Source organism: Cucurbita maxima, unplaced genomic scaffold, assembly GCF_002738345.1.
Source record: "Cucurbita maxima cultivar Rimu unplaced genomic scaffold, Cmax_1.0 Cma_Scf00005, whole genome shotgun sequence".
NCBI classification, from domain to species: domain Eukaryota; kingdom Viridiplantae; phylum Streptophyta; class Magnoliopsida; order Cucurbitales; family Cucurbitaceae; genus Cucurbita; species Cucurbita maxima.
In genome coordinates, this window is record NW_019272021.1 from 6,194,640 (window position 1) to 6,217,666 (window position 23,027).

The 23,027-nt window shown below is 37.2% G+C and overlaps 3 protein-coding genes across 17 annotated transcripts in view; 1 reads left to right on the forward strand and 2 right to left on the reverse strand.

The window, feature by feature from the left end:
- Window positions 1–370: 370 nt before the first annotated feature.
- LOC111479014 (acyl-CoA thioesterase 2-like) lies at window positions 371–7,670 on the reverse strand. Of its 2 annotated transcripts, XR_002717586.1 has the most exons (18): window positions 7,541–7,670; window positions 7,339–7,431; window positions 6,900–6,967; window positions 6,744–6,825; window positions 5,911–5,957; window positions 5,677–5,802; window positions 5,168–5,245; window positions 4,477–4,564; window positions 3,695–3,807; window positions 3,158–3,220; window positions 3,019–3,074; window positions 2,336–2,440; window positions 2,181–2,237; window positions 1,859–1,960; window positions 908–956; window positions 763–831; window positions 548–687; window positions 371–513 (listed from the first exon to the last, which is right to left on the reverse strand). XR_002717586.1 is itself a non-coding variant. In XM_023123440.1 (17 exons), the coding sequence occupies exons 1-17, from the start codon at window positions 7,554–7,556 to the stop codon at window positions 610–612; spliced, it is 1,290 nt and encodes a 429-aa protein (XP_022979208.1). In that variant the 5' UTR covers window positions 7,557–7,670; the 3' UTR covers window positions 371–609. The 2 variants fall into 2 exon arrangements, 1 of the variants encoding a protein (XP_022979208.1); XM_023123440.1 differs by having other exon boundaries at window positions 371–687.
- A 776-nt stretch (window positions 7,671–8,446) lies between these two features.
- On the forward strand, window positions 8,447–11,315 carry LOC111479016. 14 transcript variants are annotated; one of them, XM_023123441.1, is made up of 6 exons: window positions 8,447–9,111; window positions 9,654–10,302; window positions 10,468–10,533; window positions 10,590–10,752; window positions 10,835–10,973; window positions 11,052–11,315. In XM_023123441.1, the coding sequence occupies exons 2-6, from the start codon at window positions 10,125–10,127 to the stop codon at window positions 11,211–11,213; spliced, it is 708 nt and encodes a 235-aa protein (XP_022979209.1). In that variant the 5' UTR covers window positions 8,447–9,111; window positions 9,654–10,124; the 3' UTR covers window positions 11,214–11,315. The 14 variants fall into 14 exon arrangements, with proteins under 14 accessions (XP_022979209.1, XP_022979212.1, XP_022979210.1 ...); XM_023123444.1 differs by having other exon boundaries at window positions 9,933–10,302; XM_023123442.1 differs by having other exon boundaries at window positions 8,447–9,102.
- A 693-nt stretch (window positions 11,316–12,008) lies between these two features.
- Window positions 12,009–23,027, reverse strand: part of LOC111479013 (mediator of RNA polymerase II transcription subunit 12-like) — a 13,943-nt gene continuing 2,924 nt past the window's right edge. Inside the window, exons 4-14 of the mRNA XM_023123439.1 lie at window positions 22,415–22,474; window positions 22,056–22,161; window positions 21,585–21,653; window positions 21,384–21,437; window positions 21,181–21,288; window positions 20,286–20,435; window positions 19,856–20,203; window positions 17,347–19,760; window positions 14,093–16,660; window positions 13,444–13,777; window positions 12,009–13,018 (exon numbers count right to left, since the gene is read on the reverse strand). Of these exons, the coding sequence (XP_022979207.1) occupies window positions 12,551–13,018; window positions 13,444–13,777; window positions 14,093–16,660; window positions 17,347–19,760; window positions 19,856–20,203; window positions 20,286–20,435; window positions 21,181–21,288; window positions 21,384–21,437; window positions 21,585–21,653; window positions 22,056–22,161; window positions 22,415–22,474 (6,679 nt within the window). The 3' untranslated portion in view covers window positions 12,009–12,550. The remainder of the gene's footprint in view (window positions 13,019–13,443; window positions 13,778–14,092; window positions 16,661–17,346; window positions 19,761–19,855; window positions 20,204–20,285; window positions 20,436–21,180; window positions 21,289–21,383; window positions 21,438–21,584; window positions 21,654–22,055; window positions 22,162–22,414; window positions 22,475–23,027) is intronic.

Here is a 23,027-nt window from a genome sequence, read left to right on the forward strand (position 1 = left end):
GGATACTAATGTAAAGCAAAGTTTTATAAGCTAAGTTACCGCAAAATAGCATGCTATTAAACGTATTTTTTCTACATCGTTTACATTTAGCGTTTAGTCTAGTTTGGCCGTCAGTATAATTTGACATCGTTTAGAGGCACTCTAAATCAAAAGAGGAAAAAAGAACCCTTCTCAAAAGTCAACTATAAATAAATCAAATATATAATTTGTTTTTACCATTTATAGAGTTACTCTAATTTTTTTTTTGGTAAAAAAAGAACTACATTCATTATATTAAAGAATCCATAACACGAATCCAAAAATTTATAAACAAAAAAATATATGAATAAACTAAAAGAGTTTCGAGAGAGGAAAGCAATCACCACACATATAAACACGAAATACCATAAACATAGTTGTATGCTATTATAGTTATTGTTTTAGATATTGAACCTTTGAAAGCTCACCATAATATTCTGCTAATTTGGAGAAGGGAAAAGGAATGTAGTCTGTGTTTTTTCTGCAGCCATCCATGGTTAAACCGCCATGTTGGGACTTCAACATTGATATGGACAAATAGTATAGTATAGTATAGGATAGGTTGAAAGCTACCACATTAGATGACACACTTCATAGCTTTGAGGCTAGAGAGGACTCAGGCGCTTTCACCTTCCGAATAACGCCTTCTTGAGTCAACGAGACGACGAGCTGCTCATTATTTGCACAATTCAGTTCCTGTCATAACAGATGGAGAAAGGAACATATGGTAGTTAGCTTCGTTACCTCGCCCTTTTGGTTGAACATCTCGCCTGTAACGAAACAGCGCGTGTTGTAGGAAGTAGGCGCGTGCATCTGTTCTTGCTTCTGTTAGTATATTTAGAGAACAAACAAAACTTCATGAAATAAATACTTCATTCATTCTACTTACCACAAATAGCAGCCAGTCGTCAGCTCTTAAAGGTCGGTGGAACCACACCCTGAACAGAAATGAATGCAATGGAGGCATAAGTTTTGTTCTACATTTGTCGCAATGATAAAACCATGCGTATATATTTCTTACACTCAGACCCAGCTCCCACGACCGAAGAGGCATTACATGTTAGGAATCACGATCCTCCACAATGGTATAATATTGTCCACTTTGAGCATAAGCTCTCATGGCTTTTCTTTGGACTTCTCCAAAAGGCCTCATACCAATAGAGATGTATTATTTACTTATAAATCCATAATCATTATAGGACTCCCTCCCAACAATCCTCAACAATCATTCCCTCAAACAAAGTACACTATAGAGCCTCCTCCGAGGTCTATGGAGCCCTCGAACAACCTCCCCTTAATCGAGACTCAACTCCTTCTTTGGAGTCCTCGAACAAAGTACACCCTTTATTCGATATGTGAGTCACTTCTGACTACACCTTCAAGGCTCACAACTTCTTTGTTCGATATTTGAAGATTCTATTGACCTAAGTTAAGGGCATGATTCTAATATCATGTTAGGAATCACGACCCTCTACAATGGTGGTATTGTCTACTTTGAGCATAAGCTCTCATGACTTTGCTTCGGGTTTCCCCAAAATGCCTCATACTAATAGAGATGTATTCCTTACTTACTTATAAACTCATGATCATTCTCTAAATTAGTCAATGTGGGACTCTCTCCTAATAATCATCAACCTTACATCCCAAGAACTAGCTCTAAAAGCCCATAAGAACTTCACATTATTGACTATACAAAAAATAATTGTACTTGTTTTTCCTTGGATCCCCCTTGTATTGTTTCATTTTTCTTCAATGAAAGTTTGGTTTTTTATTTTCTTGTAAATTGACTGTCAGCAACTGAAAGTAAAAGAATTGAAAATAATATCGTTGAAGTACTTACGAGTGATCCAAGCTCACGCAAGTTGCCTTCAAACCCTTCCTACGATGGGGATTCAAGCCTGTTGAAAGAAACATCAGATCAGAAGTGTATGCTACTACACACCTGCACAGAGCAATATGAACAAAACATCATTTTCTGCGTATTTCATGCGAGGATTTCCTAGACTACAAATTTTTTTAGTCTCCTTTCAAATCTCTCATTTATAGAGGTAAGAAATGTGCACTCAGATAATGGCAATAAGAGAGAAGAACTATGTCGAAAGTTCTCACTTAATCTTCACATCAAAAAGGTTTTCAAAACTAAAAGCCATTAAGCTGCTTACCTGTGCAAGGCTTGATCATCTGATAGTGTTCCTTTTGCTCTAAACCAATACTTCAAACTGCAACATAGTTCAAGACGGTTCTATAAATCCAATGTACCAACGGCATATGAGAAATATACTATTATTAACTGAGATGAGAAGTGTAACCAGGTCACCTGGGGGGAGATTTGGTCTGGTCCGTTGCATTGTTAGGCTCACAAAATCGTAGATCAATTGGCCAAGGAATAAACGTCTTGGAAGCTACCTTGTTACGGTAAGTCCTGATATAACCAATAGTTCTTGTGAACTGTTTGCAAGCCATTCTACGATAGACTAGTTCTTATCCAAAATGACATTATCAGCAGTTACACACTTAATATGAGTCAATGGACCAAGTACGCCTCCATATCCACCATGTAAACGCATCTTTGTTATTATTTTTTGCAAAACAAACATTTAATATAAGTCTATCACCGAGTAAGTCTCCATATCCACATTGTAATCACCCTACCAGAAGAAATTCAAAACTTCTGCAATTGATGCTTTTCAATTACAAACTTTATATAAAATGGAAATTCCAGAGGAATACCGTAGCTGATTCTATTAGTAAACCAACTAGACCTAATTTCACCAAAATTTAAATGACTTAATACATCCAGTGCACGGCATGACCTAATCTATATCAAATATCGGAATAAAGGTTTCTGTTATTGGAGCACATAAAGCTACCATAAAAATGAACAGAACCAATGGAAGAGCTACTTCTTTGTAGGAAGAACAAGCAAGAATTCATCAACTAAGTTGCATGATCAGAAAGCTCATACAAAGAAAATCTAAAATGACTACAGAAAAATCTTACCTAGGAAGAGATGGATTTGTAAGGCGTCTCTTACGCAAGTCTTCCATTGATACAAGCTGTAATATAATCAATATTAATATCCAAATAGAAATTCTCTGGTGGAAATTATCTTACACATAGTTAGCAAAATTTTAGTCACCTTATCTGGAGATGGCACAGGTGGCATTTTTGGTATCTGGTGGTCGAAGCCTTCTTCTTCTTTCTGCAAATAAACCGTTGCAGTCTTGGCAATCAAAGTATTGTAGTGAAAACTAAAGAAATGTCAAACGATGTAGAATTTTTCTCTCATTACTTAATTTCCTAAGATCCATCAAATTCAGAATTTGGATGGAATTATTCTGGGATAGTTTTCATGCTATGTTGGAATTCATTTGGAGTTCCCCACAGATAACTAAGACTGTTGCTCAAAATTGGCCATATTGACTTCTACAAAAGCTCTTCCAGTTATTCTATGACTTTTGTTATTTGCATAAACGATTTATTATCTAGGAAGTCCTTCGTGTTCATTCAAAGTTGTGATAGCGAATTTCAAAGGTGTTTGGAAAAATTCCTAGCTTGGAAGATCGTTCCAATAATTCTACCATACATATCTTCATCCTGCAAGCCTATGTCATAATGGTTATTTTTTTTAAAAAAAAAAAAATTACCACCCAAAAGTGCACAGATTGCAAATTACTTGAAATGAAGATAGCAATGTAAAAATGATATTTCCTTTCTGTATTGCATCCACTTTCCGGGTAGAAAAGCTGTTTCCATCACGCATACGGTGAACTTGATATATAATCGGCACTACAAAAGCAAAGAATGAATGGTTATCGTCCTTTTTCAACTTCAAAGTTATATTTACAGTCTAATTTGAGAGTGCTCTATTTTTCTCACACTATCTGAAGTATGTCAAATAGATACGGAAAGTGTCCCATAGTTAATTTATTCATGAAAAGTCCTGCTCTCCATGTAGAAGATGTATTGGTGCGATTTCTTATGGTGACACACAGTTATGCAGTTGGGTTCTAAACTGCGGAAGGTACTAAACTATCGGTATATACTTCACGCACACTTCAATCTATAATCAGAAAGGCAATAATCATAGAAGCATATAAAACCATGGGTTCAAGTCAGTGTTGAAAAATCCAAAAGGTAAGAGGAAACCAGCTTGCACAGCTTTGGACAAATCACTAAATGTGACAGAGAAATTTATCCTTGGATGAAAAAACACTTTATCCTGAAATCTCCCCATACTACAATTTTATGAGAGGGTAAGGTATTCTCTAGCAAATTGCCACCACCGTGCAAATTAACCTAATTGAAAGTGAATTATCATCAAACGAAAATGATGAAGATAGGAAACAAATGTGTGTAAGCACGCAAAGATATTACCATGGGCTTAGATATTACAACTGGGTGTCTGTTATCTGAGAAATAAAAGCATTCAGATCCAGCATAAATAATCATACTTACTATCAAAATCCCCAACCAGAAGAAAATATGCATGCAAACTATGAACAAACTTGAGAGAATCAACAGTTTTTGACGCTGCTGCCAGTGCCTGTAATATGTATGAATTAGAAGTAAATTTCTGTGTATCAAGAAGCATTAACAATATTCCTATAGTTTTTAAGCCAACATTTATCAAGTAGTTTAATTAATGTGAATACAAGTAGCCAAAAATGAGCATAGCTCAACTATAATTAACCTATATTCCTTTCCTTGAGGTTGGATGTTCAAAGCCCCGTATCCCAAATCCGTGGTACTCAAGAAAAAAAAAACACATTAAACAAGCAACAGATCTTGAGACATGCATAGGCTGCTAAATCAGTAGAGACGTAAAAAAAATGGATATTTCCCTCAAACCTTTTATACTTAAAAAATATGCTGTTATGATTGGCAAACATAAAAACAAGTACAATATCAAGGGTATGCGATAAAGCACCAGATTGACATCAGAAAGAAAAATTTTGAACTGCACTTAAAATTAATTGATTCACCAGTCAACTACATTGAACATTTGACAATGCAAAATCCCAACCTATCCAGGACCCTATACTTTGAATTCTATAAAACAATCCCTCTAAAAGCTATCGATAGTGCTTTATGACGAAAGAAGAAATAAAAATGATGGTGAAAAATCAGGGAATATATATATGTATACCTGACCAACTAGCTGCCCACCAAAAACCTTTCCAAATTTTGGAGCCTCGGGTAAAGTAATCCCCTGGAATGTATTCGCCTCCAGAGAATCCAAAAATAAGGAAGAAATAGAAGCAACAATTTTAGGAAGCTTATAGGCAAAGAAAACAATAGAATCAACTTTATTGTAGTTCTATGATTCAACGGGAACAAGTCAACCACAATTTTTCTCATAATTTTCCTTTCAGTAAGTGTAAATCTATGATTCAACAGGAACAAGGAAATGGAAACACTCTCATTCTCAGTTTAAGTAGAACGAAATTTATTGATCTTCTTTTTATGCAGTAATATTCCAAAGGAAATGGGTGATATATAAAAATAAAACGACCTTTGATATTTCAATAACATTCAAAATGTTTCTAACTAATGAATTAAAAATAATCTTTAGTTTAATTAAATAATTAGATTCATGGCAGTTGGGAATGTGGGCACTACTTGCGAAAAGTAAAATCGTATTCAAGAAAAACATACTTCCAGAGGCTCTAACTGCAGTATTTTCTCAACAACTGCAAATGTATCACGAGTTCTGTCAGCATTCCAGATGGACATTGGATTTAACAATGAATAATGTTCCCGAGGTAGGACCAAACATGTTAGCTGCCACAAACAGAAGCACATAGGTAGGAAAACTATGTAGATAGCATAACATCAAGAACAATGCATTTTGCTTGTAAAAGAAAAAAATGGAAGGCCTAGACGACCTACCTTAGACAAAGCAACTATATCAGCTTCCTGTACAGATCTTGAGATTCCTGCAAAAGCAGTTGATTTCATTTCTAGTTTCCAGGCTCATCACCAGAAATGCATATAGCAGGAAAAATCCACAGGTTGTTTTCTCAGCCCGAGGTGAGAATATAGTTGTAAGTGTACATCAAATTAAACACATAACATAGCATATACAGATGGGTACATTAATGAAATCCATCACTCACTTGTTATCATCTCAAAGAAGAAAGACTGTACGGCAAAGAATGGACACATGAGAACAATCTAATGGGAGCACCAAAAGGAGAAGATTAGGAAAACCGCCCAATTCCACCGCTAACAGAAATTGTCCACTTTGGCCTGTTTCTTATCGCATCAGCCTCACGATTTTAAAATGCATCTATTAGGCAAAGATTTCCACTCTTATAAGAAATGTTCCATTCATTTCTCCAACCAGTGTGGGATCTCACAATCCACCCCAACGTCCTTGTTGGCACACCTCTCGGTGTCTAGCTCGATACCATTTGTAATAGACCAAACTCACCGCTAACAGATATTTCCTTAAGATTTTAAAATGCTCTGTTAGGGAGAGGTTTCCACACCTTTATAAGGAATTCTTCGTTTCTCTCTCCAACGGTTATGAGATCTCACTCGTAATCTGGTATAATCCAATACTAGGTTATAAAGACTTTCTACAAACGATTGCTATTCGGAAAAGTGTGGAGAATACGATGAGTTGAATAACAACGCAGAAGTTTTAAGGAAACTTCCTGTTTAATAAATTTGAACACAATAGTGCATAGATAATGATAAAATACTGAAAATATATTTACCATTATCAAAATAGTCATAACGCTTTAACTGAAATTCTGGACGATTTTCTCCATCTGCATCACCGCAACCATGTACTTCGGCCTGTAAACCATAAGAGAAGCTTTTTCAAGACCAACTAAAACTTTCAACAACTGCAAAATTCCGAAGAAGATTACCTCTCCCTCCCATATGAAATAGATTCCAGCTCCTGTTTCACCCTCACGAAGAACGTAATCTCCGCTCTCTGAAAAAACAATGTCAAATTAAAATTATCATATTACAACTGCTACGCTAGCTAATAAATTTGAAGTTACAATAGCCTCCACACCAATTTCTTGTCTAATGTAATCGCCAAAAACTCAAAAAAACCTCAAGTTTTCAGTTAATGAAGCATTTAAACTTTGAATATACTATCACACTGCTGTGAGTTCGATTGTTTCCAACAATTTTCATCAGACAGGAAAGAGAATCAAAGACTTCAAAGATAAATCACACATCGGTCACTACATACTCAATGGATCGAGTGGAAGAGAAAAATATTGATTGATTTCATCAGCTGATTACATATTATGATAGACCACAAGTTATAAACGCATTGTGGAAAATCAAAGTTACCGTAGTGCTTGACGACGACCACTTCAGCCACTGCCCTTAGAGACGAACTAGGCAGCTTCTGTAGCAGCGGAACACATCCAAGAAACTCAATCACTGCAAAATCAAATTAAGAACATCGAAATTACGCGCGACGGAACAAAAGTGAAGTGAAAACAAAAAAAGAAGAACGAAAAATCTTGATTCCGATTACAGTTTGGCGCACCTGATTGTAGGTTCATGGTGCTCGAAACAGAATCGGCTCTTAGTTCAGTAGTAGATAACTGAAAACGAATCAGTTCGGAGTATAACTGTTGGATGAAGATGAGCAACGGAATTATGAATTCCTCCGGGCTAGTTCATCAAACACGTTATGAGTACTTAATATATATATTTGGATTCACATATATATCATATTTATAATTAAAATTTTATAAAATATTACTGATAAATAATTATTGGATGATTAAATTAAATGGTGAAATCAACCCAATTTTAATTTTAAAAAATTAAATCTAACCTAAATTGACCATAATTGATGTAATTATTGAATGAAATTTTGGTGTAGTCGTCTAATTTAAGAAATGATCATAAATTTATAATCAAGAAATACTATCTTAGTGTGAGGCCTTTCGGAGAAACTCAAAACAAAGCCTGGAGAACTTATACTCAAAGTGAACAATGTCATACCATTGTGGAGAGTTGTGTTCATCTAACATGGTACGAGTCGAGCCTTGATTAAGGAGAGGTGTTAGATGAAAGTCAAAAGTTAACGGTGCATTAATTGGGATCCAATAATCGAGACAATGCATGGAGGAGTAATCAAAACAACATACCTTATAAGGACGTTGTGCCATCTAGGCATGCGTGAAAAATGGTTGGTATGATACTCTGCACGTGCCAATTATAGACACACATTTATTTTATGAAACTTTTTTTTCAATAATATTTAAATAAATAAAAGTTGAACGTAGATTTTAATTCTATATTTAAATAAAGAATAAATATATATTAATCACAATAAATAAATGGAAGCTTTTTATATTAATATTTTACTTGGATTAAAAATAAAGATTTAAATCAATATCTTAAATTAATTTAAAATATATATATATATATATATTAGCAGAGCTGTAATTTTCCGAGAAGCTGCAGAAATGGTTGGAATGCGATGCGAGGTTAACTCTCTTCTTCTCACTCTCTGAATTCCGCTGGTTTTGCATTTCATTCTGTGGGAACGATCCTCAAGCTTTTGTCAATGGAACAAAGATTTGGTATTGATATTATGTTGTGCTTTTCGCGATGTGCACGCAACCTGTTTGTCAAAAGTCCCAAGAGAAAAATTTATACGATACGTCCTATGATCGATGCTTCTTCAACTAAAAAAACAGCGTATTACGAAGGCCTAGTTAAATTTCATGCTCAACTAGAGGACGTAATATCTTTGACGTCTAAAATCACTGATTTTGGTAAGAACAGGACAGCCAGAATCTGTTTTTGCCTTCTTCAATATGATGCTCGCAAATGGGCTCAGGCCAAATCATGTGATGATGCTGAGCGTAATAAGAGCTATTGATGCGTTAAGCTGGGATTCAATTATTGAAGGTGGTGCATGGAGGAGTGATCCAAATGGGTTTTGTGTTAGAAGTAGCAGGATTTCGTTAGCCATTCTTGGGTTTTATACAATGCGTGGAGTGCCATGATCATGGCATTCTTGAAATATGGTCAGAATAGTGAAGCTTTGGATCTTTTCATAGGGATGCACAATCAGGGAGCTCAGCCAGACATGTAAGCATTGTAAGAATTCTACCTGCTTGTGCTGATTTTTGTGTTTTTGTGAGGTCCCACCTCGGTTGGAGAGAGAGGACGAAACATTCCTTATAAGGGTGTGGAAACATCTCCCTAGTAGAGGCGTTTCAAAACCGTCAGGCTGACCGCAATATGTAACGGGCCAAGGTGGACAATATCTACTAACGGTGGGCTTGGACTATTACAAATGGTATCAGAGCCAGACATGGAGCAGTGTGCCAGCGAGGACGCTGGACCCCAAGGGAGTGGATTGTGAGATCCCACATCGGTTGGAGAGGGAACGAAATATTCTTTGTAAGAGCGTGAAAACTTATTCATAACAGATGCATTTTAAAAACATTGGGAAGAAGCCCAAAAGAGGAAGTCCAGAGAACAAGCCCAAAAAGGATAATATTTGCTAACGGTGGGATTGAGATGTTACTTATGGTTCTATCTTTGGGTAACGAGATACATGTGTTTTCAATGGGAATGGATTTCTATTCTAACGTTAATATCCAGAACTCGCTCATGGATATGTATTTAAAATGTAGACATTTTGAGGCATCAATTAGATCTTTGAAGTTGTTGGTAGGAGAATTATCTTGTGGATCGAATATCCCAAGGCAAAAACACTTGTTTTAGATTTGGATCACTTCACAAGCAAGATTGATCTTATCAAGTTTGAATGATTCAACCTAAACTATATAGAATTGCGAAAAAACTTAGCTATTGGCTAAAGAAAAAGGTAAGAACACACCGCCCTAGTGATAAGGAATCACTCCGATGAACTTTTCTAGGCATCAATTAGAGCTTACTCTGCTTTATTCCAGTTGGAACTGTGCTCAGTGTGGATTGGAAAAGGAAGGTTGCTTTTCATTTCCATATCAAGAATCCAATTGAAAAACTGATGGATGCAGGGAAATTTATGAGGTAATTCATACAGCTGAGTAGTAACTTCAACGCATCCATGTTATTGATGATCATTGAATTCCATTAAATGTTCTGAGTTATCTTGAATTTCAATGGAATTGATGGTCTTGGTAGTTTTTTATTTACTTGAAACATCACCACTCCATAACATAACCTATCTATTTATGGTCTTGGTACTTCAACCTATTCAATACGTAAAATTCATGAAGGGTGGGATTCTTGAAGTGCTTCTTGTCAATGCCAGAGACATCAAACACACCAATCTGTTTGGTATTATCTAATGTTAACTCGGGTTGAGGCTCAACCCGAGAAGTACTTTTTGTCCGTTTAGAGCATTTTTTTTTTTTTTTTAGTTTAACAATTGCATCGATCCGTTGACCTTTGAAATGATTATTAGCGTCTCATTCATATGCTCGGATTTGCTTCTCGTTTTAGGTTCCCGGGCATATTATGTGATGGTAGAATGTGGAAATCAGGAACATAGAACAAAAGTATCGTCAGGTTGGCTCCCCTCTGCCCTTTTCTCGTGTGGTAATTTCTAATGCTTCCATGGTCAGGGCTTTCACTATGTTCTGTGGACACAGGTAAACATGAGAAGGTTTGTTGGAATGAGAAGTTTTCATTTGAACTCCCTTCATCTGATTGGAAGAACATAACTCATATCAAATTCAGAATCATGGAAATAAAATTTCTGAGCAATGAATCTGTTGGTGCAATATTGTATGAATCTTTCATACTTCTGCTTATTTCTTTGAGCAAAATTTTTCTCCATGTTTTACATATTTCGACACGAAAATAGCAGAATCCACCTTGGTGGAATAATTTCAGAGGGATACGAAAGAGGATTCATAGAAGTTCGGCCAGCTCCATACAACGTCGTGCTCGAGGAGGACGACACTTACAAAGGAGAAATAAAGATAGGATTCAAATTTTTCACCAAAGTAAGATTTATATACAAAATTTCATTATATCCACCAGAATAGTTTTTCTTGTAAGTTACTGCAATCTCTATACTTCAGGAAGAAATAGTTCAGATGGAAGCAAGAGAGTTCATTGCAGATGTGAAGCAGGAAAGGAAACTGATCTATGGCAAGGTTATGAACTTGTGGAGAAATGTATGGTTAAAGTTATTGTGCCTCTTTGGCCACAAGACTTTTTCCAGCGGTCAAAAACAACAGTGAACTCATGATATTATGTCAGGTCGAGAACAACATTTTCAATTTCTATTTGAATTTTCTTCTTCGTAATAAAAAAGATGTCCAATGGATCGTATTGCATTCAAAGAGTTGTTATGGTTCACATATCAACACTATAGGGGCGACATCGACCACTTTACAATGATACTCTATCCACTAATCAATACTCGAATTAGAACAGACAATCAATATCAATGAGAAATCAATACTCGAATTAGAGCAGAGAATCGAGAAATATTACTTGTATCATCAGGCACTGATATTTGGTCATTAGAAATTCTTTTTCAACAGATAAATTTGCATCATTCCATAATTCATATAATTTAGTTTTTTATAAATAATATTCATCACCCTCTTTCATATAATATAATCAATGTATACATCAGAACTCAAACAAGGTGGTGAAAGCACACTGTTTATCTAAAAGAAGGATTAGAATAAACTTCCCACTAAAAAAAAAGATGCAAACAAGTATTTTACTTTACAAATTTGAAAGATGAAAATACCAATAGCAGCCAATACTAAACCATCTGAAAGACTATTTCTCAAAAGTTGAATGAAAAAAAATGACTAAAAATACAAAAATACATACATTGGCCTACCGACCGTAAATACATATACGAAAGCCAAACTGCAACTTCCTGAATGCTTTTTCCCCCCCCCCCCCAAAAAAAAAAAAAAAAAAAAAAAAAATTGTTTGAAAGCCTGCAGGAACTCAACTGGGCAGAGGCATAAATGCAAACTGAAAAAAAGAAGTCAAAATTGTGGGGCGTGGTGGTATATGACACAGTAGGAAGAACCTCTCAATTCCAACAGAGTTAAGATAACCAATAACCAAGGAATGGCAGTCTGTCTAGTTCACAAAATACTAGAAATGACATCAAATATATATCTCTACAAAGCTTATCTGGAGAAAGGGGGGAGAGTAATGGGGGTATGCAACTAACAGATCATATTATGATTTTTCTCATTTGGATAAATCAGTGAAGTGAAACAATTAATCTCTATATATACAAGAAGCCTCCGAACCGCGCCCTGCAGGTCCGAATGGAGGTCAATTGAAGGGTTAGAATCCAAGCTAGGCCGACACCCTGTAGCATGGATGGTGTGGGAGCATCATTTTTTGTTTAAATTTACCTCCACGATGGTCCCAACACCCCATAAAAAAATTTCACCGTCTCAACAGATCACTTTTTCATCTTCAAATGAGCACAAGGTTACCATCTTGATGCCATTCATGGGCAATAAAGGGAAGCAAAATCTTACCTGCTGAGGGGGGGATGCTAGCTCCAGATAAAACAAAAAGATAAGTAAATCAAAGATTAGCTGTCGTCATCCATTGCGCCGATGTATGTCAAATCCGTCCGTCTCACCCGCACTGCCCCTTTTAGCCAGTATGATGCTCGGAAATTTGCATGTTCACCACCGCCGATTACAGCAGCATTGCTGGAAGATTGACTTGATCCAGCACCATCTTCTAGAAGCAACCAAGGGTCAATTTCTGTATCGTAATCCTGCTGTGGTGGCAAAGATTTTGACTTTCCAGGTGCGCTAGGAACAACTCGGGGCGATGACATCTTGCTCCCTTGAGGCATGCTGCTACTATTTCCAGAACCAATCCCATGTGTGGAAGGGCTGGATTGAAATGAAGAAAGGGCAGAAAGGGCAGAAAGGGATATTGTTGGTGGCTGGTAAGATAAAAAGCACCGACCAGGAGGAAGTGGAATTGGCATTGCGGCTTGGATGCGCCATCTAATCATATCAGGTAGTTGCATAACGTGCAATTCATTCTGTATCAATAAATTAATTCAAAACTCATAAGTACGACATTAGATTTCCTTCACCATCAAGTGGGTAAAATGAAAAGCATCCCTAGTGATTTTTTTTGGCTTTGATATAGGCTCTACTTTTTCACATAGAATCCAGAAGAGATCAACTAATGCTAGATATCTATATCGTGGGGCTAGTAGACAACTAAAACATCACGCTCCTTTTCCCTCTCTCAACAGAAACAAAATGCAAGAGGTTCTTCAATATTAGAAATAAGTAGGCCCATGTTTCATTCCAACAGTCAAAAGATTGATCTAGCATGTCGGTACAGAAACCTAGTAAGCTGACTATATTTCACAACAATCTTCTTCTGTTTGTGTGTTAAGGAGGGTAAAAATTTATTTGTGAAGTTAAGATTGAAGAATAACGTTACTTGAGGGCTAACCTGTAAACTTTCAGCCAGTTCACGAACAAGAGCACTAGAGTCCTTGCTTGTTTCATTGGTCGACTTTGCAGCAGTCTTCAAACCTAGCCAACTTGGCTGGCAACTGCTCAAAAGCCCATGTAGAACCAATAACATCCTAGCAAAAAGACTTTCACCTGGTAAATCTGCAAATACAGAATATGAAGCTTCGGAAGGTGACTCTACTTCCTTCTTTACCATCGAACTGTGGGTGGGACAAAAGGTAAGGTATGCATCCTCATGAACCATTCGATTTCCAAGAAGACGAAGGATAACAGAGGCAAGCATATGCCTCATGTTCCGTCCTGATGGCTCCCTGAAAAAGGAACAAAATTTGAGAAAAACTAAAATGTAATTTGGACGCTGGAGAACTTGGAATGAAATCAATGCTGCAGACTCTAGTAAACCATGAAGAACCACAAAGAAGCAGCAACGAAGAAAAGAATTTCAAAAGTATTGACAAATGTAAACAATATTTAATGTTAACAAATCAGGCATACATTTCAAACAAAACATAAGCATAAAATGGAAATGGAACTATCAAAGATAGTTAGCAACACTGTTCTCACAAGCCATCCTCCTCTTGAAAGCAAATGTGGGTGTGTGTGTGTGTCATCAATTCTAAATTTACCTATCTTCGAGGATGACAGGAAGTAATCTCAATAATAATTGTAAACGCAATGACATTGATGCTCGCAAAGCTGCAGGGGAGGGTAGAGGAGAATCTGTTGAGGCAGCTAATCGTCTAGCCAGTCCTGGACTGCCACCTTTCATTTTGCGACTACTTCCTTTGCTTACAGAGCCCTCAATCCCTGAGGGCAAAGGTCCTGTTTGTTTACTTGTCCCTGAAGTAACTGAATTTATTTGTAGCTCAATATTATTCAACTGCTTAATTAAATCGTTAGCAAAGGTGTTGCGTGATTCTTCAGAGCTTTGATCTATGCATGGAAGAACTAATTCAATAAGAGCCCTCTCAGTCACAAACTGCTGACTGGAATTCAAGACTTCATCGTCAAGCATTTGGACAGACTTTTGGCTATACTTTCTAGAGTCAGTGCCTTCTTCGACAACCTCTCCTTCTTCAAGATAGGAAGTATCCGAGCCAGAAAGACACCAACCCCAAGGCTTCCAAAACATGGTTTTAGTTGATAAACCTTTACTCTCAGCAATATTAGTTAGCCTCTGTCGAATTGATTTCCTTCCAAATAGGACATCTTGACCTCCTAGAAACCATTTCGTCTGCAACAACATTGAATCTTCAAGAGAACGGCCAAGGAGATGAATCACATCTGAAAAAAGAGATGCAGCATCTGGCCTGACCAACAACCTTGTTAGGATAATCTCAATAAAATTCTTCTCATTATCAGAAGCAGCAACTTTTTCAGGACTTGGCGATGGCAAACGAACAGCATCGGCTAAAGACATATCTCGTGTCTCAAGCATCTCAAGTTTCTCAATAATGGCTTGTTCGTTCAAAAGAAGCCTAAGTTCCACCCACTGCCAATGGAACTTAGCAGGTTGTAAGGTATCCAAAACATGTACAAGCCTGTCCAGAAGCTTCATTTTTCTCTCAGAATACTGGCCCTTACCATCACCAACTCCTGAAATCCTACTCCCATCATCTTGATTATACATAGAACTTGGCAACTTACAATCAATAATAGCATTCAAGAAAAGCCTTGCACGTAGAGGAACAAAGGCCATGGACTTCAAGGGGATATCAGAACCATTTAACTCCAGTATAGAAGCAAATTCAACATCGCTGGTATCTACCATCAAATGGTTATAGAATCCCTGACTGTCCCTTAAACAGACATCTCGGAATGGAAAATGTCTTACAATATCGCCAATTGCAATTGTTAAAGATTGGCACAGTTGGTTCACATCTTCACGAGCTGTAACAGCAGAATTCAAGATAAAAGGGCCCCATGCTACAAATGAGAATATAGAATAGGCAGGAGGTAAGACCAAGCTAAGTGAAAGCAACCGTTGCATTCTAAAAAGGGCCACAATAGATGGCTCACCTAGTAGCTCAACAATCAACCCATCAAACACAGTTCTGCAATTTCCAACAAGCAATCTAAACCAATGCACATAATCCTCAATGGAGCTTTCAATCTTGTGCATTCCAATTGTACGGGTGTTGCCATTTGCATTTGGCCTAGTAGCCCTAACAAATTGAATAAAATCTAACCCCTCTTTTAACCTAAAGAGTGTTACAAGCCGTTCCAGACTACAAACCCCCTGAATAACTGCCCCAATGACAAGTGCAGAAATAGCTGCTGCAACTTTTGTAGCTCTACCAACCATTACTTTTGAGTTATCACCAAAGACATGAGTGTTAGAATCATGGGGATCTGCTAATGATTGAAACTGAGACCTTGATGTCTTCCCAGGAGGATAAACTCCAGCAAATGCAGAAAAGGCTTCTGTTGCAAGAGCAATCTCAAATACACGGCTTTGACGCTCTCCTAGAGCTTCCTTGAGTAGGCATAGGCAGGTAATATGAATGCATAAAATGCGTCTGGCAAAGTCCAATGAACCAGAAGCGGATGGAAAATTTGAGCCACCTCCAACTATAAAATCAGGCATCTTAGACACAGTTGAACCCAGATTACCAACAATAGCTGAAACAGCAGAAGACACCAAGGATGGATCGCCTTCCTGTGCAGCACCACCTGTATGCCTGATGCATTCCATTAATCCGGTGATTATTTTTTGAGCTATCTGGCATCCCTCGTCAGATTTCTCTGTGGCAAGAACCTTTGGCACACCACCACTAAAGACTTTCCTATCTTTTCCAAACAAATAGTGGAAAGCATCATCAACATGTCGCCCAACCAACTCTCGCATACTCATTCCAACCCTAGAGAGTCGACCACCCCCAATCTTTTGCCTAAAGAAATCATCAAGATCCTCCACACCTGCAGGAACTCCAAGTGGAAGCCCCATCTCTCCTTCCAATGTACTCCCTGGATCAAGTTCAGCAATTAGTCTCTTGTCACAGGTGGCCTTAAAACTCTTCTCCCATTCAATGACACTAGGCATGCTGCTATACTTTTTCAACAGATACCGAGCATAAGCTACCACTGCAGAGCCTGAAATACGGCCATTTGAAGCCATAATAGCCATAGCACGATGTGTTATGGATGACAGTGCTTCTGACATAAGATCAGCTGCGACAAGTATATTCTCGTATCTGCAAGTAAAATGGTAAGAGAAGATGAGATAAACAGAAAGTTATAATATCTGATAAAGCACCTCCATGAAAAAACTCACAAAAACAGGAATAGCTCCTATATTCCTTAACAGAAGGGAAAACTAAACACCCTAGATATTTTAGAATAATGCAGACATATAGACGTTCAAACAATAAAGAATCGCAGCAGAAGTAGGTTATGAAACAAGTAAAACTATATAGAATATTTATGGGCATTTATCAATTAAAATGCATTTAACAGAAATACAAACTGGAAAATGTTGACAGAATCAATTTTTTTTTTTCTTCTAAATTCCACACTTAGTCAGCAAATCAGAGGTAATTGCAGGTTGGAAACAAGACTCTCAAAATTAAAATAACAGTGATAACTTTACCTTCATTCTGTTTTCCAGTTACTATGGTAGTCATATCTACACGATGTATAATGATTAGCAAGAAGAATAAAGATGGTCTTAAAAAATAGGTTTCCAGAAATCAAAGGAAGAAAAGGCAGAGAGAATAAGGCCAAGGAGATCAAGCAAAATGCAGTCAAATTAACGGTAACTAAGAAATATATGGCATGATGCAATGGAACAATAATGAATATTGTAGTCTAATGCACCAACAATTCCATCATCGCTCAAAATATAATGGACATTACTCATTAGGCATGAAAGATAGTGCACCTTTGGAGAGAAGATAATACATATGCCTCACCCACTTCACACACTTGATTTTCAACATTCTTTGGTAAAACTAGAATGTTCCTCCGGTTGTTGATTGTAGAATTTGAACTAATTAGGACTTTTGGCAGCAACCAGAGGAGAAATTTGACCCCTGAAACAAAATCATTACATACATCTGATAAATACAATATGGATGAAAGCTGGTCCTCTCCAAGCTTCCAACGTATAGTATTCCTATCATCAACAGCCGTTAAAGACCGACCAAATTGTCCAGCTTTTGGGATAGGTTTTTCAGACTCCTCAATAACCTGCTTAACAACAGTCATCAACCAACTTGAAATTGCTCGCTTCTCTGTAAGACGAAATCGTTTTATACTTTTCCCAATAGAAACTATATCTCCACCAAGGTCTAATTTGCCACCATCTACTCCTCTGGTAGCACCACCTTCAATTCCAGATCTATGGTGAGGACAGGCTACCTTATTGTCACATACATGACTCGTTGATGCACCCTGACTACCTTCAATTCTAGACGCAGCTAGATGAGCAAGACTTTGTGTCTTGCGTCTTCCCTTAGAAACTGGCTTTGTTGTCTTTAAAGGTGGATCGACCTTCAATGTTTCTGAGGATTTAGGCCCCTTCTTCACCCACCACATATCTTCATCATCTGATGGAATTGGTGAAGATACATAAAGGTACAGGTTCCTTTCATCACTTACTTTCTGTTTTTTGGCTCTTCTACAATCTTCACACCCATGTGCTGCTTCTGCAATATCTATTTTTCCATATACTGACACAAATGACTTTTTACCAGCTCCTGGTGTATCATCTAGACTAGTGTCTATGGGAAGTGAAGAACTGTTTGGAAACCGCAAAAGCAATGAGATGGCTTCTTTCAGCTCTTCAATGTCAACTTCACTTTTAACACTTTTAGTAGAGCTTGTACTGGAAAATGACTGAATAGGTTTCAATTGATTAACAGAAGTTACAGAACTAGAAACCTTATCAGAGGTTGGACAAATTTTTCGTTTTCGATTGTATGATACATTTTCACTACCAATATCACTCTGTTGTTCACATACAGCCCCATGAAGTACCAGACGACGTTCTTTAGAATAAACATTAATAACCTCTACAAGTTGTTTTCCTTGGGCAATTTTCCCATCATCCAGGGTGGCATGCATCAGACTTCCAGGTAAATGCTTCAACATTTGTTGGTGTCTCCTCCTTTTATCTGAATCAACTGCTGGTCCATTGGAATCCATAATTCCACTAACTATTAGCTGCCTTACATATGAATGAGGATAAAATATGCCAGCACGTACAAGTTCCACTATGAGAAGCTGAACACGCTTAAAACCTTCTCCTTTTTGCACTTCATGTTGATCAATCCAACAAACCAGAATATCATGTAAAGGACCTGGACTTTCAAACAAGTCAAGAGAACCAGTACCTCCCAACCTTTTTATCCTACTTTTAGGTTCAAATAAATGTCCAACTGGTTTCCTTCCAAACAAACTGTTCTGATGGTTGGGACCCTTAACAATAGTGGAATTGAGTACACTTGAGTTTTCATATCCAAGTCCGGATAAACTTTCTAGATCTCTGGCTTTCTTTTTCAGAAGTCTAGTGGCAATATAAACCTGAGAAAAATCTTTCCCACCGGTGAACTTTACGTCACGAGGGGCAGCACCCCAAAAATCCCTGTAGTCACATGTTGCCCACTCACATAGGAAAAACACTGAACAAGCAAATGCCACATTGACAGTCTGGATCCATTTCAATGACATCCTTAAACAAGGACTTACTTCTTCAAACCAACCTTCATAAATGGATCCGTTACAGCAGTCTTCAAAAAGATATTTATAAGCTATCCCAATATCTCCATGTAGTAGAGACTTATCCAATGCACGCACAGCTTTAGCCACACTGCAAATTGGGAATTTAGGACTTACTGCCTTTGCAAGATTGTCTGCACATTTCTGTATTGATGAAACAACATTATCAAAAGCTGAGGATTGATACTGAAAATCAATACTCTTGCTTCTGAATGGACTGGCAATCTCTGCTGAAGTATATCTCACTTTCGCCGCATCCTCAGGTGCCTTTGAGCCAAAATTCCCATCATTAACTGTATGTGATACAATACAAGGTGGAAACGGGAAGCAATCCAAAGCAACAAATGTGTCAGGCACAGCCAGAACTAAATAGCGAAGCATCTCCACCAAAGCAGATGTTGTGTACGCTCTCCTTGAATTATCTACTAGATCTGACCCACCAGGAAAAGAATCTCGAATAAACCGAACAGAAATTCTGACAAGAGTGCGTACATAGGTCTGAGATAGGACAATTGTATTTAGAACCCCATATATAATTGGCAGCAGCAACTCCAAAATCTCAAGAACATCATTTTCCTGAGAAAACAAATAGCAAAATAAATCCATTGAGAGATAAACTATATATTCAAAATATCTCCAAAATCTTCTCTAATAGTTTTAGGAGTTAACACCTCTAATTGTCCCAGCACCCAATCGACAATGAGAGAGGGAAGCAGAAGCCCTTCAGCTTGATGCCATTGCAAGAGCCTGACAACATACCACCATTTGAAATGTAAAGAGGGCTCTTCACCATCAGCAGTCTCTGGTGGAGGATCTCCCTTTGTATGTGAAACCCCAACAGAAAACATTTGTTGAGGGCGGTCTTTGTCTGGTGGAGTCAAATGAGAATTGCTTCTTGAAAAAAATTCCTCCACAAGGCATTCCAAATAGTCAACCACTTCTTTGGTCCAAAATTCTGTGCGGGTAAACTGTGCTTTGTCAAATGCTCCACATGAAATACTAGCAGAATTAGGGCGCACCTGGAATGTACAACCATAAACTGGTACGTTCAAAATAGTTGAAATGGTTTCTATTAACCTTACAAAGTTCAAGCACATTCACCTGATTAAGATAAGTAATTTTGATGAACCAAGTTGCTCTCAGCAATGGGACATTATTCCTAATGAGAACTTCAAAAAGAGCCCTTTTCCTATACCCATGAGGAACATTATCTGTCAAAGACCGCAAACGTTTATGCTGTTGTGACAAACCCTGCATCAAGAGGAGATAATGTATCAAATTAAGAAAGAAGTAACTGAGCTTGAGGATTATCAAAACACCACTAAACCCAAAAATTAAATAGTTTACTGAAAATTTAATTTCTAAACTCCCCTTGCCACATGGCCCGTGGATCTTTCATACATTTTTCGAGTAGCAATTCTTGCCGATACTAAGTAGCAGCCAAAAAATTGTGTTCTGTTATGGTCCATTTTTTGGAGAATGTTTGGCTGATAATAACTTCGACTGAATGGTTTGGAAATTAACAAGGCCCAACAAGTAACTATGAATATTAATTAGGAAGGGGAAATGGCAATACAAGAGTTTGAACACAAGACATCCTATTATAATACTAAGTTAAAACACTACTTAACCCAAAAGATGAAATAGATAAATTACGGTAAATTTAATTTATCAACATAGAATGCACCCGGTTGAAGTATACCAAATAAGAAAATGGAAATTCCTTTTACTTTCACACACCCCCTACTTTTATCATGTTAATTTTCTTCTAATAATCTCTCTCTCTCTCTCTCTGTCCCCAGAAAATACTCCCTTCCTGCATGCTATCACAACTATACACCAACCAGAGTTCACCAAAAGACACTTCCCAGAAAAGGTGAACAAAGTCATAACATGAAAATTTGTAAAATTGTTACTCTAGACATTAGGAAAATCGGTAGATGAACCCAATTTTCAATATCCCTTTCTTTCCCTGTATGCAGTAAGGGGAGAGTACCTCAATCCACTTTCTCCGAAAATCTTCACTACAAGGTCTTTGTTCGGGAAAGATGCCAGGCTTTGTTAACAAAGAAACAGATAGGGGAATGCCATAGACTTGACCAGCCTGTCATGTAATAACAAAGGAAAATTTTAAAAGAGATTAAGAAATGGATGTTATGAAAATCAATACAAAATCATGAACAAGGAAGAAAGCTTCACCTTCCGCTTCTGAGCACGTGAATCATTTATGGCCCTCAAACGTTTTCTTGTAGCCTGCAAAGAAGAGAAATAGGCTTCTTATTACACAACTGACCAATTGGTCTCCTTAAAAGGAATATGGATTAAAATGATAGACAGTAATAAAATTTTCAGTATAAAATACGAGGGAAATTTTGGTAGCTATTGATTTAGGTAACATACGTCTTTGCACTTGATGACAAGTTGCTTAGAGAAGGCTTGAACCTGAGTCAGCAAGATCTCTCTGGACTCCTGACACACTCAACAAAGACAAATAAATTGTATAATCTTTTTTTACAAGAAACAAAATTTACAACAAACAAAAAGGTTATGATAAATTAGATTTTTTTTTTTTTTTTCAGAAAAGGAGAAAGTTAAATTGATTATACTGTCATAACATAAGTCAAACAGACACTTAATAGAACAGACAGGCGTAATTAGTCGGGATAGTCAGTACTGTTCATCCAATGGAAATTGCGAACTTATTTGTGTTTGGGAAGAGAAGAAACATATTGAAGAGCATTAGAAACCCCAAAATGTGTGTTTAATCAAATTGCTTATATTCATTAAACTTAACCAAACAAGAAAAAATTTATGAATACACAAACTCAAATCAAAAGTTCAGCCCTAAAGCTGCTGACAAGAAAGATGCACCTCAAGTCCTTCAACAGTCTCTCTGTATCCCGACTGTGCATATTCTCTGGTGAGGTTCTCCTCGGGACAGTTTGGCGATTGAGGGTGAAAGTCGGGAGGCCCTAGCCTAGATTGAAAGAGAACAAACCAATGTGTGAGAAATAGAGAACACTACCCAGGAAATAAGAAATTAAAATAGATAAAATCCAGCACCCCAAAATTTCTATAACTTTTTTTTTAAAAAAAAAAGATCAATTAAATTGCATCCAACCAATGATGTAAATCAGATTGCACAAGTCTTCAGTAAAATGAACTTCCAAAGTATTGGCATGGAAAAAAAAAAACAAGTACGATAAAAGGAAAATATTGCAAAGTGATACCGATTATTTAAAGCCTCCTTCTCACACTTCAACTTGTACGGTGTAAGTGGGGCTGGCCGCCTGCAAATCAAGAACTATTCATTTGATTTCGGGAGAGATAAATTCAGTGTGAAAAAGAAGAGTAGAGAAGAATAGGCAAATCAGCATCTCCCAAAAATAGAAAAATTGAACAGCAAACAAGGCATACTACTAACACCATCGATTGCTTATAATCTTGTAAGCAACAAACAATGAACCACCATTCAGTATTGCACCACAATTTTGTCACAGGAGGAAGATGGTAAACGATAAATTGCTCTCATCAATAAAATAAGGGAGAATTTCAAACGCTACCTATAACTTATTAAGGTAGTTGCAATACACTCCTTTTAGATTGATCAATTATACTATTAAATTCCCACTTGAGAATAGAACATAGTTCAATTAATTATGACATATGCCCTCAACCACATGACCAAATGTTCAAATTTCAACCCCGATATGCAAGAAAAAAAAAACCATTATGCATCAAGTTCTCCAAGAAAAAAAAAACAATACTTTCATAGAGCAAATGAAAGAATATGCAAGCCAACAACAACAATTACAACCCCCCCCCCCCCCCCCCCCCCCCCCC